This window comes from Trametes versicolor (genome assembly GCF_000271585.1).
Source record: "Trametes versicolor FP-101664 SS1 unplaced genomic scaffold TRAVEscaffold_7, whole genome shotgun sequence".
Lineage (NCBI taxonomy): Eukaryota > Fungi > Basidiomycota > Agaricomycetes > Polyporales > Polyporaceae > Trametes > Trametes versicolor.
Genome location: NW_007360327.1, coordinates 1,708,515 through 1,723,289, shown reverse-complemented (window position 1 = coordinate 1,723,289; position 14,775 = coordinate 1,708,515). Strand labels below are relative to the sequence as shown.

General features: G+C 56.0%; 5 protein-coding genes across 5 annotated transcripts; 3 read left to right on the top strand and 2 right to left on the bottom strand.

Annotated features, from left to right (window-relative positions):
- Window position 1: 1 nt before the first annotated feature.
- On the top strand, window positions 2-697 carry TRAVEDRAFT_48733 (uncharacterized protein; the record flags this gene model as incomplete). The annotated part of the gene is made up of 3 exons (XM_008041146.1): window positions 2-97; window positions 204-315; window positions 369-697. 3 exons carry the CDS (start codon window positions 2-4, stop codon window positions 695-697), a joined length of 537 nt encoding a protein of 178 aa, XP_008039337.1.
- Window positions 698-2,066: 1,369 nt separating this feature from the next.
- On the top strand, window positions 2,067-3,332 carry TRAVEDRAFT_21236 (uncharacterized protein; the record flags this gene model as incomplete). The annotated part of the gene is made up of 5 exons (XM_008040868.1): window positions 2,067-2,352; window positions 2,405-2,737; window positions 2,859-2,881; window positions 3,013-3,047; window positions 3,278-3,332. 5 exons carry the CDS (start codon window positions 2,067-2,069, stop codon window positions 3,330-3,332), a joined length of 732 nt encoding a protein of 243 aa, XP_008039059.1.
- A 72-nt stretch (window positions 3,333-3,404) lies between these two features.
- Window positions 3,405-5,065, bottom strand: TRAVEDRAFT_65427 (uncharacterized protein). Its single transcript, XM_008041599.1, has 4 exons — window positions 4,228-5,065; window positions 3,746-4,154; window positions 3,649-3,690; window positions 3,405-3,593 (listed from the first exon to the last, which is right to left on the bottom strand). Exons 1-3 carry the CDS (start codon window positions 4,733-4,735, stop codon window positions 3,672-3,674), a joined length of 936 nt encoding a protein of 311 aa, XP_008039790.1. The 5' UTR covers window positions 4,736-5,065; the 3' UTR covers window positions 3,405-3,593; window positions 3,649-3,671.
- Window positions 5,066-5,476: 411 nt separating this feature from the next.
- On the top strand, window positions 5,477-6,679 carry TRAVEDRAFT_65426 (uncharacterized protein; the record flags this gene model as incomplete). The annotated part of the gene is made up of 3 exons (XM_008041598.1): window positions 5,477-6,049; window positions 6,103-6,431; window positions 6,563-6,679. Exons 1-3 carry the CDS (start codon window positions 5,536-5,538, stop codon window positions 6,677-6,679), a joined length of 960 nt encoding a protein of 319 aa, XP_008039789.1. The 5' UTR covers window positions 5,477-5,535.
- A 338-nt stretch (window positions 6,680-7,017) lies between these two features.
- On the bottom strand, window positions 7,018-12,877 carry TRAVEDRAFT_150303 (uncharacterized protein). The gene is made up of 24 exons (XM_008041597.1): window positions 12,551-12,877; window positions 12,239-12,493; window positions 11,998-12,185; window positions 11,853-11,947; window positions 11,593-11,797; window positions 11,441-11,536; window positions 11,285-11,380; window positions 11,143-11,230; window positions 10,992-11,085; window positions 10,666-10,926; window positions 10,332-10,607; window positions 10,202-10,276; window positions 10,014-10,151; window positions 9,879-9,961; window positions 9,808-9,827; window positions 9,276-9,759; window positions 8,570-9,223; window positions 8,472-8,508; window positions 8,287-8,413; window positions 7,994-8,225; window positions 7,853-7,932; window positions 7,743-7,797; window positions 7,376-7,690; window positions 7,018-7,316 (listed from the first exon to the last, which is right to left on the bottom strand). Exons 2-24 carry the CDS (start codon window positions 12,434-12,436, stop codon window positions 7,092-7,094), a joined length of 4,122 nt encoding a protein of 1,373 aa, XP_008039788.1. The 5' UTR covers window positions 12,437-12,493; window positions 12,551-12,877; the 3' UTR covers window positions 7,018-7,091.
- Between the last annotated feature and the right edge of the window lie 1,898 nt (window positions 12,878-14,775).

Below are 14,775 nucleotides of genomic sequence, written 5' to 3'. Positions count from 1 at the left end.
AATGGGCACGCCCGTCTTCGGCTTACGAGACAGCGTTGTGGACCTCGACCTTCATCTCGGAGATGATCTGCAGCTCACCTTCTTCTACACCGCTGAGGTACGTTGAGCGCAGTTCATAGGCGAGACGGGCAGTACTATGCTGTCCTGACCTCACGCGTTGCAGCACATATTTATTGCAACTTGCAATGCTGACACCAATTCAGGAGAATGACGAACACATTTGGAACAGTCCTCATGTTCACATCTCCACCATGCGCGCGAGTGAGGCGGGTTTGCCGTTGTCTATCAAGTCCACATTCAACGCCGGAGAAACTGGTGAGCGTCTTTGTGTACATATCGTCACGCTTGATAGCCCTTACGCTATGAAGGCCTCGAGATATTGCACCCCGCAATTCTCATCCTGTCCGCGTTCAAGCGGTGGTCCACGGCGCACACCTACACTTTTCCCATGGTCCTCCGGAAGCTCAAGTCGGACCTAAGCGACATCCACTTCATCATCGAGTGGCTTGCGGGAAGGCGACTGCGCATACGCTTTCGTCAGTACGTGGGCATGGCCAAGCTCGAGCTGCTCGCGGTGATCCGACGATACCACGACAAGTACATCGACGACGTCGACCACATGGACAAACTCCGAAGCATTATGCCTAGGGACTGGGACGTCATGCTCTCTCTCCCAGAGACGAACACCCCTCCGTAGGCATCCTCTTCGTCATTCACACGGTCCAAACCCCGTCAACGGCAGGTATGTGTTCTACTTCGATGCACCATAGCTCAGCACTAATATAACTTCAACTTAGCATTTGGCCTCTGGCCCTCAACCTACAACACGCTCCGCGCCAGCGACAGTATCTTCGGTAGGTCGGTAAGCGCGCTTTACCGTCCTGCTGCATTTTCATATGGTCGTGCCTGCCCCTCAGCGACAGCTCCGGCGCCCTTTGTCGCTGGCGGATAGGGCACGACCGTATGAAGGCGGTTCGCCTACCCAGCCCGATGCTCTCGACGCACGAGTAGGGAGTCGCACAGCAAGAGCCAGGACGTTTCTTTATGATTTGTTTCTGTCGGCTGGCTTTCCACTTGTAACGAGCCTAAACAGGCGTGGGTGGGGGCTGGATATATACAAGGGACCAGGCGGAATCGCTCGCGCCGCACCTCAGTTGAGCAGAATGTTAACGTTACTTCGCCGAACTCGTACCAAGCTTGCATTTATTCCGTTCACGGCTTGATTACATTCGTACGCAAACTGTACCTGGCTCGGGCGCTCCGGTACGCTCCATGTACTTGACGTCGTTCCCAGCGCAATCCCCGTTCGTACCGCACCAAACGCGCTCATCCGCGATCTCGCGCCCTCGATTCTCATACAGAATACTTACATACAACATCTGCACCCCTCTGTCACCTCTTATGATATCGATCTAATCCATATCATCACATATTTGAACATCAGTATGATCGCTTGCTTGCGGGACTAGCGCCCACTACAGTGTTTGTCTTAGCCCACCATGGCCCACATACCGCCTGAGATTGCGGACCTCATACTGGCAAACACGGGATCTCCCAACTGCTCTCATCGAAACGAACGAACGCTCGCTTCATGCGCTCTTGTCTGTCGCTCCTGGAGACCATTCGCCCAAAAACGGCTTTTCGAGGAACTACGGCTGGACATCCACTTTGGCAGACCTCTCGACCAATTGCTTACATTTCTCGAGTCCTCGCCGCACATAGCGGCAGCCATACGCTACCTGTATATATACGCCATCAACCCCCGATCCTCTCTGGCCGATGACTACGAAAAGTCCCATCCCGAAGACAAGCGCAAAGAGCCCCAGGTGTGCCCCGTCCTCCTCATGAAAGTCGCGGCCCAGTTATCCTCCAGGGCTCATCTGAGATTGGAAACGTTCACACTACTCGGCTGGCCCTCCGACATACCCCTTCCGTCTGCACCTGTTCGACTCCGTATACTTGCACTCTGCAGTCTGATGTACATCCCCTTTCTAAGTCCTCAGACGACGTCTTTCGATATCACCAGCCTCTTCGAGGTCGACGAGATCCACTTCGTGGGCGGACGGATGCCTGCCACGACAGACACTGCGCGGATACGCGACGTGCTCGTTTTACAAGCCGCTACCCGCCCGGTCGCACGGAGCGTCCACCTCCTTGGCTCCGACTGCTTCGCGGCCTGTAATATCCAGTGCGGGGGCTTCGATCCTGGACACCTCAAGAGCGTTGTGTTCTCCCTGAGAGACATTGCCTCGTTGAAGCTCGCCTCCGCGCTGCTTCGCTTCCAAGGGGGCGGCATACGCGACATCGACTTGAAAATCTCGTATGACGTCTCGAATACGGAGCCGGGAACCGGTGAGTCCCCACGCTCTTTATCGCCATCGGCTGATGTCAATGTGGTGCTTAGGCCTCTGGGGCACTTTAGACATAGCGGCATGCACCCAACTCGAGTCTCTGCATCTGGAGTGGCACCACGTGGGCACCCGGGCATACGGAGCGCAGGACCAAGACTTGAACGCTTGCGACAGCATCGCCGCCGTCCTCGCGTCCACGCCGCAGACCCTCCGCAGGCTCTCGTTCTCCCTGCCGTACGCGCAACACCCGGATGCCCTGGACGAGATGCTGCGCTGCCTAGCTCCGCGGATCGACCAGGCCGTCGACAGGTTCAGCGAGCTGAAGACAATCACTGTGAAGGCGACGCGGTCGTTTGCAGCCGAAGAGTGTATGAACGTTGTGCGCGGTACGCTTCCGACGGGGCTCTTGGATAACGGAGTCCTGCGGGTCGAGCACGAGCTCTTTCTGTTCTGTAAGTTATGATCCCCTTTCTGAACGTATCGAAAGCGAACTAAGATGTCCTTCAGGATGTATACTGAAGGGAGAGTGTGTAAGGCTCTACTACTGTCCGTGTACCACAGCGGTCCGTGTACCACAGCGTATTGGTTCATGCTCGCCCAACGGGCGGGCGGCACAGTAGTGCACCGAAGCCAGGCGGTTCAGCAATTGTATCACCAATAGCCCCACCAGTGGAAGGCCCAAAAGGACATCGAGGTGTAAGTACTGTGAACGAGATGTTCAGTTGGCCGCTAGCTCTCTCAGGCTGGTGTAACCTGATACACCTCAGGCTGTCCGTGGTTGCTCAGCGTATTGTCCCGAACATACTGACCGGCTTTTTGACGAGCACGCTTGGGGCCTCGAACCCTTCCCAGCGCCGAGCACCATGATACGGTCACAGTCCAGTCTTAAAATGATGCACGATCGTGCTGACTACTTATTGCCTCAGCTTATGGTCAACCGTCGATGTTAACAAATGCGACACCCCGGTCAAAGTATACTAACCGCATGCATCGTAACAGGGCCCGGTTATCGTCCGCCACGGACGTCGCAGTTTGCTCCCAATAACACTGGATACAGATGATGTCAATACGTAGAGACCGCGTCACGCTTGGAACAGCCCGGAGCAAGATTACGGATATATGGCAGCCTCGAGGCTCTACGTACGTGTTCCAAAGAGCCGTACTTGAATTACTACGCGTCAGAGATTGTCACCGACTCATAGAATCTCGTACACCATGGTATACCATCGCCTGCGCGGGATCCTGTGGGCTCAAAACATCAATTTGACTCGAAAGATTTGACACAGTAGAATGATACCTTTACAACAATACGTTGCGTATTTACCTTCCAGCATACATCCTGAATGACCCGTTAATTCGCTTAACGTACGCACAGAAAGGTGATCATGACTTACAGAGACAAACCCAAAAAGGGCATGTTCTCAATTTGCAGCACCCCGCTATCCAAGAGCCTCGTCGGGAGCGTACTGCGTACAACGTTCATACACTCCTCGGCCGCAAACAACTTGAACCGCGTCACCATCACAGTGATTCTCCTCAGCCCCCTAAACCTGTCGACGGCTTGGTCGATTCGCGGGGCTAGGCATCCCAGCGTATCGCCCAGAGCTCCCGGATGGTGCATGTGCGGCAGGGAGAATGTGAGGTTACGGAGGGTCTGCGGCGTAGATGCGAGGATCACAGCGATTCTCTCGCAAGCGTTGAAGTCCTGCTCCTGCGTCCCGGGGATTACGCCCACGTGCTGCCACTCCAAACGCAGGGACTCGAGGCGGATGCACGCTGCTATAGCGAAAGTGTCCCAGTGGTCTGAGTGCCGCATTTCTTAACGTCAGCCGCTAGCGATATTGAACGTGCGTCGACGGCGAAGACTCAGACTCACCGGTTCCTTTCTGCACATGCGGGAGGCCGTATGAGATGTCCAAGCGGACATCACGTATGCCGGTTCCTTGGAAACGGAGCAGCTTTGAGAAAAACTGCAGCGAGGCGAGGTCTCTCAAGGAGAACACAACGCTCTTGAGATGTTCAGGATCGAAGCCCCCGCACTGGAGGTTGCAGGCAGCGAAGCAGTCGGAGCCGTGGAAGAAGAAGCTTCGTGCGACCGGACGGGTAGCGACTGGTAGAACAAGCACGTCGAGTCTCCGAGTAACGTCTGGTGTGTCAAGCATGCGTCCGCCCAAGACGTGGATCTCGTCAAGCTCGAAGAGGCTGATGAGATCGAAGGACGCCGTCTGCGGACTTGAAAAGGGTTTGTACACCACATTGAAGAGCCATAACTTATGAAGTCGAATAGGTGTTGTCGGAAGGGGAGTGTCGCTAGGCCAGCCAAGTAGGGTGAATGTCTCCAGATGTAGACGTGCCCTGGGGGATAACTGGGCCGCGATCTTCATGAGGAGGATGGGGGACACCTGGGGCTCCTTGGGCCCATTTTCGGTATCCGATTCATCAGGGTCAACGGATAGACATGAACGAGATGTATGGGTGTGTATGTATAGGGAACGTATGGCTGCCGCTATGTGCGGCGAATACTCCAGAAAGGCCAGGGATTGGTCGAGGGGCCGGAATTTGATGTCTAGCCGTACTTCCTCGAAAAGCCGTTTTTGCGCGAATGGTCTCCAGGATTGACAAACGAGAGAGCAGGAGGTAAGGGTGTTTTTGTCCGGAAGGGAGGAATGGAAGACATGTGCGTTATGGGTGTTCCCGATTATGAGGTCCGCAATCTCAGGTGGTATGTGGACCATGGTGGGCTAAGGTAAGGAGCAGTCCGGCCGCGCCACTGGTTTTGAGCAGTACTTGTGATTCGGCAATATCCGACGCTGCTTTTATGGGTCTCACCATGACCCACTCGCACATACCGCTTGAGATTGCCGACCTCATCCTCGAAAACACTCATACCCCGCGATGCTTCTACATCAATCTTTCCAAGCAGGAAATCGGAACACTTGCCTCTTGCGCTCTCGTTTGCCGTTCCTGGAGGCCATTCGCCCAAAGACGCCTTTTCGAGCATGTGTGGCTGGACCTCAAATCGAAACACCTGGACCAATTTCTCGCGTGTCTCGAGTCCTCGCCGCACATAGCTGCAGCTACGCGTCTTCTGTGCATATACTTCACCGGGTCCCGGGAGGACGACCACCAGCTCCGAGGCAATGAAGACAAGCCCGAAGAACACCAGGTGTCCCCCGTGCTCCTCATGAAGATCGCAGCCAAGTTGTCCTCCAGAGCCCAGCTGAAACTGGAGGCATTCACGCTGCTCGGCTGGCCCAGTGATACCCCTCTGCCGACAGCACCTGTTCGACTCCATACCCTGGGGGTCTTCGGTTTGCAGTATATACCTTTCTTACGACCTCAATCCACGACTTTCGACCTCACCAGCTTCTTCGAACTGGACCATATACACCTGGCGAGTAATCGGATGCTCGATACGACCAATACTACTGCGACATCAGACGTACTGGTCTCATCCACCGCCACGCGCCCGGTCGCACGTAGCATCAACCTCATCAACAATGACTGTTTCGCCACCTGCAGCCTCGAGTGCGGGGGATTCGACCCTGGATCTCTCCAGACTGTTCGGCTCACCCCGAGGGACTTCGCTTCGCTGCAGCTCGCCGGAATGCTGCTCCGCCGTCACGCAGACAGCATACGTGACGTCCATGTGGACGTCTCATACGGCATGTTGTACACCACGGAGCTGGGGAGTGATAGTAAGTGCCATCCGCCACCACGCGGCCGTTGCTGACCGTGATGCAACACACAGGCCTCTGGGCCACGTTCGACATCACCCCATGCACGCACCTCGAGACCCTCCGTCTAGACTGGCACCACATCGGCGATGTCCCCGCCGACGATGCGCTCGAGCAGGACCTCCACGTCTGCGCCGCCATCGCGTACATCCTCGCCGCCACGCCCCCAACCATCCGCACACTCGCGCTCTCCCTACCATACGCACAGCACCCGGACACCTTATTCGACAGCCTGCACTGCGTAGCGCCACGGATCGAGCAGGCCGTCGCCCGGTTCCCGGGGCTGAAGACGGTCAGCGTGCGGGTCACGCGGTCGTTCGCGGCGGAGGAGTGCATGAAGGCGGTGCGCGGTGTGCTCCCGGCGGGGCTCCTGGATAGCGGGGTGCTGCAGATCGAGCACAGGTGCTTCCGAGTGTTCTGTGAGCTGTGGATTTGCTTACTGTGCATGTGCGCAAGAACTGACGGGCCGTGCAGGATACGATGGAACGAAGGGTGTACATTAGCACGGTTTGTAGCGGCGGCCACGCTCGCAACTGCATTTTCAATTGGGATAATCAGACAGTCAGGCGCAGAGTCTGCAAGACACCCTGAACATTCGAAGTGTTCTTGAAAGTTGAGACTTGTCATCATAGAAGACTCGACGCATCTTACGAAAAAAGGCCATACAATGCCGTTTACTGGTCCTCCCTACCAATCGTATCAGAAGGCCTGTGGCTGCACGTTGATCCGTGCCCAAGTGGCAGCAATATCCTCACGATACCACGTCCGTCAGCAAAGATTGAAAGTGATGCAAGATATTCGAAACGAGGACGCGGTACAGTATGCCTCACAAGTTTGCGTCATTGGCCATGTACGACCTCAAGTACTCTGTTATTGATGCAGGTGCGAACGCTCTATAGCAGGCAGTTCAGCGATCTTATTGCAAATAGCCCCACTAGAAATCCCAAAAGCATTATCGAGGTGAATAGAGTAAGAACCGTCCGCGAGAAGCTAAGCTGATCAATCAACTCTCCGATGCAGCCTGATAAACCCTCTTATCCGTGCTCGCCCGACACATTTCCCTGAACACACTGCCCGGCCTTTTGACGAGCACGCCGGGCGTGTCGAACTCCAGCACCTCCCCGGCGCCGAGCACCATGATGCGGTCGTAGTCCAGGACAGTCCTGAGCCGGTGCGCGATCGTGATAACGATCGCCCCGGCGAACTCTTCCCGGATCGTGCGTTGTATCTACGCGGAAACGCGTTATGCTAAGTTGCTTGTACGCGCAGCGTAGGCGAGAAACGCACCTGGTCGTCGAGGTCCGTGTCGATCTGCGAGGTGGCCTCGTCCAAGATCACAACGTTACTGCGTCGCAGGATGGCGCGCGCCATCGCGACGAGCTGGCGCTCGCCTGCGCTGAGCGAGCCGGTCTGGGTGATGGGCATGTCGAGCGAGATGCTGGAGGGGTCCTCGCGGGAGCGCTGCATGGAGCCCCGCAGGATGGTCGTGAGGTGGCAGCGCTCGAGCACGTCCCAGCACTCCTGGTCGGAGTGCTCGTCGAACGGGTCTAGATTACTTCGGAGAGTGCCGGAGAAGAGCGAGACGTCTTGGCTTATGATGGTCTGTGTACAATGTGAATGACGATGGTACGATGCGTCAGAAAAAGGGACATACGATCCGACTTCGCAGGTCTTCGAGACCGATGGTCGTGATGTCTATGCCATCGATGCTGCGCAGGGACCGTGAGCACTGGCACTATTTCTTCGTAGGACAATGTCACCCACATGATATACCCCTCGACTGGCTCGACGATTCGCAGCAACGACATCGCAAGCGTTGACTTCCCCGATCCAGTTCGACCGACCTAGTATCATTCACATATCAGTCCTTCCGCTACGTACCCAAATAAATTGAACGGTGCGCACCACTGCGATCTTCTCCGTCGGCCTCACGTGGAACGACAGACCCTTCAAGACTGCAGGCAAATGGGGCGCGTATTTCACAACGAGATCTTGCACGATAAGCTCGCCGTCGCTCGTTGGCCATACGGCTGGCGGACGTTTGTCCTGTACGACCGCGGGAGCCTCTTGAGGTACTTCCAGATACTCAACAATGCGCTCGACCGAGTTGAAGTCGAGCTCGACTTGCGCTAAGACCCTAGTGCAAGTAGCATGTGAACACAGCGCGCGAAAACCAACAAATTCAGCCAGGTACATACCTCACCAGCTGCCGAGACGCCTCTGCGAATATGCCTGCCTGGACAATAACTAGGGCGGCGTAGCCCGAGGACACGGAAGTCCATAGCGCGAAGAGCGTCGTCAGGAAAACCACCAAGGACCCTAAACCTGTTTGTAAATCAGTCAGTATTTCTTTGACAAGTCATAAGCAACATGCAGTACGAACAATCGTAACGCCAATTGAGCCAACCTGCGATCAGCCACTAAGAGGGTCATTGTCAGTCCGCTGTCTCGCTCCGCAAACCTTCGAGCAAGGTGACCTACATAGACATGATCGAATGTCTGGAATTTATCGACACGCTTGTAAAATCGATCTTGGTACCGTTCCTCCATGCCAAATGCACGAACATGTGGCAATCCTCGCAAAAGCTCATCGAACCCTGCAAAGGCCGGCGACAGAGATACGCTCTCCAGCCGGCGTAGGTCTCTGGATGCCCGAACATAGGACGGCGCGAGGCGGATGTACAGCCATGCGATGAAGAGTGCGAAGGGAGCAAAGGATGGCACAACTGATATGATCACGGAGAACGAGATGATGAAGTTTAGCGTGCCCGAGAGGGCGGCTCGCCCAGAGGCATGCAGCGCGTGGTCCACGGTGTTGATGTCCGATGTGAAGCGATTCAGGATGCGGCCGATGGGAGTGACGTCGAAGAAGCGCGCCGGAGCGCGAGACAGTCGCTGCAACATCAAGATAAACAGAGAGCGGGAGGCCTGCAGGCTAGCGTAGTATCCGAGCGAGATGTACGCGAGAACGGAGAGAGCCCCAGCGACCGAGATGTACAGGTAGATCATTAGCCAGGGTTTCACGTTGACGTCGGGTGACGGTAGGTTGGACAGGACACCCTGTGCTTGGACGGCCAAGGGGTGTGTGAAAGACTCGTGTCCTTCGTATGCTTCTCCCCACCGCGCGAGGAAGAACTACAGCGCGATAAGCCCTTGCCATCCTCCCCAAGCACTCGCACTGACTAACCTGAAAGGCGACGTTGATACAGCGAATAAGGACCATGAGAGCGAAGGTGAGGATCCAGGAGACGATGCCCGCTGCCCGGATGTACGTCCAATAGGTGCGAAGGGACACCCGTCCTTCCGCGCGGAACTCATCGTCGACCAGCTTCCCACTGATCTCTTGGGGTTTCGCGTCGGGCTTCGGCACAGTCGCGCTGAGGTCCGCTTCATTCTCGACGTGTGTGTCAGATGACGACGATTCGGTCTGGTCCTCCTCTGTGGTGTCTTCCGCTTCGACCAACCTCTCTAGCTCGCCATGCTCACGGAGCTCGGAGGCCGAGCCCTGACGCAGGACAGAGCCGGATGATAGTTCAACTAGGTAAGCAGCAATGGGCAAGCAAAGGGTAATGTGGTGGGTTACGAGGATGACCGTCCGGTTGCGAGCGAGATCTCCCATCAAAGCCTTCTTGACGATATGCTGCGCGGTGTGAAGGTCCACTGCTGCAAGCCTACGAAGAGTTAAATATGACGCATGCGAGTGTCAGCCTCGAACTTACGGGTCGTCGAGGAGGATACACTACAGAGGCGATGAGCGATTGAACGTGTCTGTGGTAATGATGTGGCTGACCTTGGCAGGCGAATACAGCGCCCGAGCTAGGGCGATACGAGCTCGCTGTCCACCAGACAGCGTAATGCCCTTCTCTCCGATCTCTGTGGTGCAATTGATGAGTGAGCTACTACTGTTGACACGACGTTGACTTACCCGTCATATCCCCAGCCGCGAAGATCTCGAAGTCCTTTTCAAGTGCGCAAGCATCTACCACCGCGCGGTAACGATGTTCGTCGTAGCCGTACCCTGCGCCAAAGATGATGTTGTCGCGTATAGTAGCATGCTCGAGCCCTTTGCACAACGTCAGCACCAATTTCGAATAGTGTCCTCGACCCGCTCACAAGGATTTTGCGCGCAGTATGCGACCTGGTGGCCAGCCTTGTTGAGGATGACCCGACCGGCCGTACAGTGCATCTCTGAGGCCAAAATGAACATCTCGCCAGTCAGTGTACATGCGTGCAGCAGACATACCCCCCAGTAACGCAACAAGCAGCGCGCTCTTTCCAGAACCAGTCGGCCCGCTCACAACGGTCAGCTTTCCGGGCGGGAAGCGAACATCGAGAGGACCCAGTGTGAACCGTGAGGGCGTTTCCGTCGGGGCAGTGCCCCACTCGAACGTTGCGTTCTCGAACCCGATCTCCGTGTCGTTTGACGAGCTCGGTTCCGTGGGCCTCTTCAAAGACGACGCCCAGTCTGGTACCTCGGGCTCGGCGAAGAATTTCTCGATACGCTGCATGCTGATATACGCTGTCCCCGGCCGCCTTCAGTGTTCCGGTGCAATAGGCATAAAACGGGCAAGACTAACCGTGCAGAAGCGAGAAGATCTGGTCTGGAATCTCCGTCATCGGGCCCTGTAGGTACGAGAAGAGGGATATCGACGTAAACGCCTTCGCCACAGTAAGGCGCTGACCCGCGAGGACGGTGTAGCAGACAAACGTCCCGAGCGCAGTTGCAGACGGCATCCAGTTCCAGATGAAGTTGATGAACACGTCCACGATGTTCTCCTTGACCTGCCAGCCGAGCTCGGTCTCGCGCGCTTCGCGCACTCGCTCGCTCCAGCGGTACTCTGTGAGGTTTACGGTGTCAAACAGGATATATGGACAGCGCGAGGTGAGAGGACCGTTTGCGTACCCCAGCCGTAGAACTTGAGGAAGCGGATGTTCTGCCAGAGCTCGTTGACGACGTTCATCCGGCGATCGCTCGCCTTCCACATTTGCCGCATTAACTAGGCTCTCTGGTAAGTCAGCGGAGGAAGTCTTGTGAAGGGGAGTCAAGTACTCACCCAGACGTCGTATTTCGCCAGCGGGTAATTTAGGATATACACAATCAGCACGATGACAACCGCTGTGAACGCGCTCCAGCCCAGAACCCTAGACGAGGAGTCAGATTACCCGGTTCCCGATAGCGGTCGGAAGCGCACCAACCTGTATAGGAATATCATCGCGATGGTCAAGCGCACCGGGGCCAGGAAGAAACCGGAGAATCGCCAGAAGCGGTAGGCAACAGAGTACGCGTCTCCCCTGAGATACGACCATGTGAGCCATTACGGTCAGAATGTCAGCCGGTGTCGCGGAACCCACTGCATGAGGTTCACGATCTTCCCTAGATCCGCGCTGCCCTCGTCATCGTCATCCTTCTTCGTCACCTGCGCGCCAATATCGCGCCTCTTCAGCGCTCTGTCATGACCGCTGCGTTAGTCGCAATCCATGCCCCAGGAGGGGAGATGATCTACTTGTAATGCAGCGCGCAGAAGAGCTGCCCGCGCGTCCGTTCGTAGCATCGTCGCGTGAACCACAGCTTATTGATATCAACTTGGGCGAAGGATAAGTTCGCCAAGAATGCGACCACCGCGAAGAGGTAGGCGGTGTTCTTGGCGCCAGGTGCAGGGTCGGCGAGCGCTGTCAAAATGCGCTGAAGCGCGTATGGCGGGATGAAGCCTGACGACAATGGTTTAAAAATATTGAAACATCCGAGCAACTGCAGGCAACGTACCGACAGTCGCACTCCAGGTTTCGAGGAGAACATCCAGGATTAGATCAAGCGAACTCGACACGAGCAGGTACCGCAGGAGCGAATGTGTCGGGTGCCTGCCTGCGGGATTAGCGGGTGACTTATAAGGCAACTGAGGGATGCGCACTTTGAGATATAGCTTAGGTATTTTGTGAAGATGTTCTTGTGCGTGAAGAAGGGCGAGAGTGCCCACACGTCCTCATCGTTCACCGTGCGCGCGTTGGAGGTCTTGAACAGCGGCTCGACGAATGAGAATGTGGACCAGCCCCAGAAATCAGTGCTATCTTCTGGCATGGTCTTTGAGCTCGAAGACGGCTGTACACGGCGGCATGTGAGCATCTGGTTGCAATGTGAACTTGGGTACGCACCTCAGAGGGCCTTCCGACGTTTTTAGCGGGCCATATTGCTTGCAAGGGGTACGTCCCTGCTAGCCACACCAATAGGCTAAGAGTGCACAGCTGCACCGCGTCGAGCGCGACCATGCCCCAGCGCGCGCCGCCCGATACAGCATAGTCCGTCCAGAGGTCATAGAGCGCCGCAAGCCCACACACCACGTAAAAGCACATCAGAAGATACGGCGGTGTTACCGGCGGCTTCACAAGCACTCGCACGAACGCAAACGACTATAGACGTCATAAACTGCGTCAGCGCACGCCGCGCGCAAATATGTGTTCACTCACCCAAGCCAGGAAATTGACCGCAGCGCGCACGCTGCCCGTCCAGTCGCCCGTCTCCTCCTTGTACGCGAGCACCGCCAGCCAGCCGATGCTCTCCGCGACTGCGCCCGCTGCGAGCGCGCGCGCCTTCCAGGGTGCATGGCCAATTGGACATGGCGTGGGCTCGTCCAGGTCCTCGAACGTGATAAAGTTGCGGAACGGGCGCGCGAGAATGTGCGCGACGCGCCGAACAGCTCTGGGATACGGAATCCGCGCGAGCAGGTCGTAGCTGAAGACCACAAGCGCGACGGTGGCCGGCAGGAGGGTGGTGAGAATGAGTCGGAGGTGCGGGATGTGCAGAATGTCGTCAGGCCCGAATGTCGGCGGTCGTGCAATGTCGATCAAAGTCGCAGCGGCGGGCGTAGGGACGAGAAAGGCATGCTGATGGTCCATCCTCGTCGCTCGATGTGCTCCGGGGGTGTTTTGCGACGCACGCCGTCGACGACGTGGAGGGTGTTGGGAAAAGGCGCATCATGGAGTCGCGACGAAGAACGGGCCTCTGACGCGAGGTCGCACGGGTCCGCGAGGCGTCTCCCGCTCTGCCATCAGCTCACACCTCGAGGCGGACCGTTGCCGTTTCCATCTGTTCTTTCAGGGCGATCGCGGTCTCATTGCGTGCACAAATATGTACTAGATACATAATGGAAGTCTATAGTCTATCTGGAGGCAACCGCCTCGATCGGGGCGAGACTGGCCAGAGCCATTCAGCAGCATCATCGTGCGTCAGCCTGTATCCCACAAATATAGCCAGAGCGCTGCCGCAATCAGCGTCGGTAGAAGGTGTCGGCTGCAGGAAGACCCTGCGGCGGGCTTCGGGCGAGAAGGAGAGGGAGAAGAGAATCCGTTTGGACGTGGGAGGGTGCCTCTGACGTCAAAAGGCCGCAGGAGATACGAACATGCCGTGGTGTGCACCATGTGTCGCATCCGCATATCTATCTTTTTTCGTGTTCCAGAGGATAGCGAGGAAGTCGATGCGCCGATATTGTTGCAAAGACGTTATTACGGACCCATTGCTGCTAAGGACGATCCACCATGGCGCCCGCGCTGACGTCAAGATAAGGTGTTGGAGGAGCCGGCAGGCAGATTGCAGGAGAGCGGACGTGTATTTTCGCCGAGACCGCCTTCTTCGAACGTTCACCGGTCGTCTAGATGACCTTGAGGCAGATGTCGTGGCTATCCGGGCGGAAAGGTCACGGAGAGAGTGTGGCCTCGCATAATCCGTAGTACGTGCAACGATGTGCTTTAGCCTAAAATGATAGTTTGCGACAGCCCGAACTCTTGCAGTACGGCCACCAGACAGAGACCTTGCCTGGGAATGGTAAGCACGGACACTTGTTTACAGAGGTTTCGGTAAATTCCCTCCAGGCATATGAGTATGTGTGGAGTGAACACGACTCACCACACTTCGAGTTCTGAATTGCGAGTGCTGAAGGGTAAGGCTTGATAGATGGTCTTCCAGGGTCCCTCGAGGCTCGCCACGCACATACAATCGTCGCAATTTCTCTAGACATTCCTGTTGCATTTCCTGAACTAATATAGCATCAGCCCAGCATCAGACTGGCAGACCTCCACCTAGTCCAGGTCCCCCTGTTATCAATAAGGGATTTCACCCATGGGGTGGCGATTTATTAGCATGGCACTATGTGCTCTTTTGTCCGAGCAGTCTCGCGTTGGAGTCTAGTACGGATGAGATATCAGGCCTACCTGGGACTAAACGCGACGGGTCGTTGTGTCTCGTAGTTTGAAGCATTTATAAGATCCTCGGATTCTATCTAGGAACAGATTGGGAGAGGGAGACTATTCTTTGTCTTCTAGCATATTCAGTATTTAGAGCATATCCAGTGGCAATCTGAAGCCCAATCGGTGTTCCAAGACTATCCCAAAAATTATATGAGCAATTTCTCGTCGTCCCTAACATGAATTTCTCCAAAACACGTCTACGCAAGGTGTATGTGCCGCATAACGACGGAACGGCCATGATCATATGCAGCAATCATACTAATCAAGGCCATGCATATGGCCACGGCCCGCCATCCGTGTGACATGGACGCAAAACGCGCCGTTCAACGCTCGCGCAATGTTCACGCCCACCGTTGTATGTACCCACTGACCACTTAATCCCCGAAAGGCACGAGGTGGAAGCGGTAGTCACAACGGGGTGCAGATATGTGCCTTCACGGTAACGATGC

Bases quoted from the DNA above. Each gene is read 5' to 3' on its own strand.
- TRAVEDRAFT_65427 (XM_008041599.1), bottom strand. From the start codon at position 4,735: ATGAAGATCGCGGCCCAGTTATCCCCCAGGGCACGTCTACATCTGGAG. The intron at 4,155-4,227 runs GTGAGTCTGAGT...TGCGGCACTCAG, and splicing joins GCATGTGCAGAAAGGAACCG to ACCACTGGGACACTTTCGCT.
- TRAVEDRAFT_150303 (XM_008041597.1), bottom strand. From the start codon at position 12,436: ATGTGCTTTTACGTGGTGTGTGGGCTTGCGGCGCTCTATGACCTCTGG. The intron at 11,798-11,852 runs GTACGTTGCCTG...CATTGTCGTCAG, and splicing joins AACCTGGAGTGCGACTGTCG to GCTTCATCCCGCCATACGCG. The intron at 9,224-9,275 runs GTTAGTCAGTGC...ATCGCGCTGTAG, and splicing joins GTATCAACGTCGCCTTTCAG to TTCTTCCTCGCGCGGTGGGG.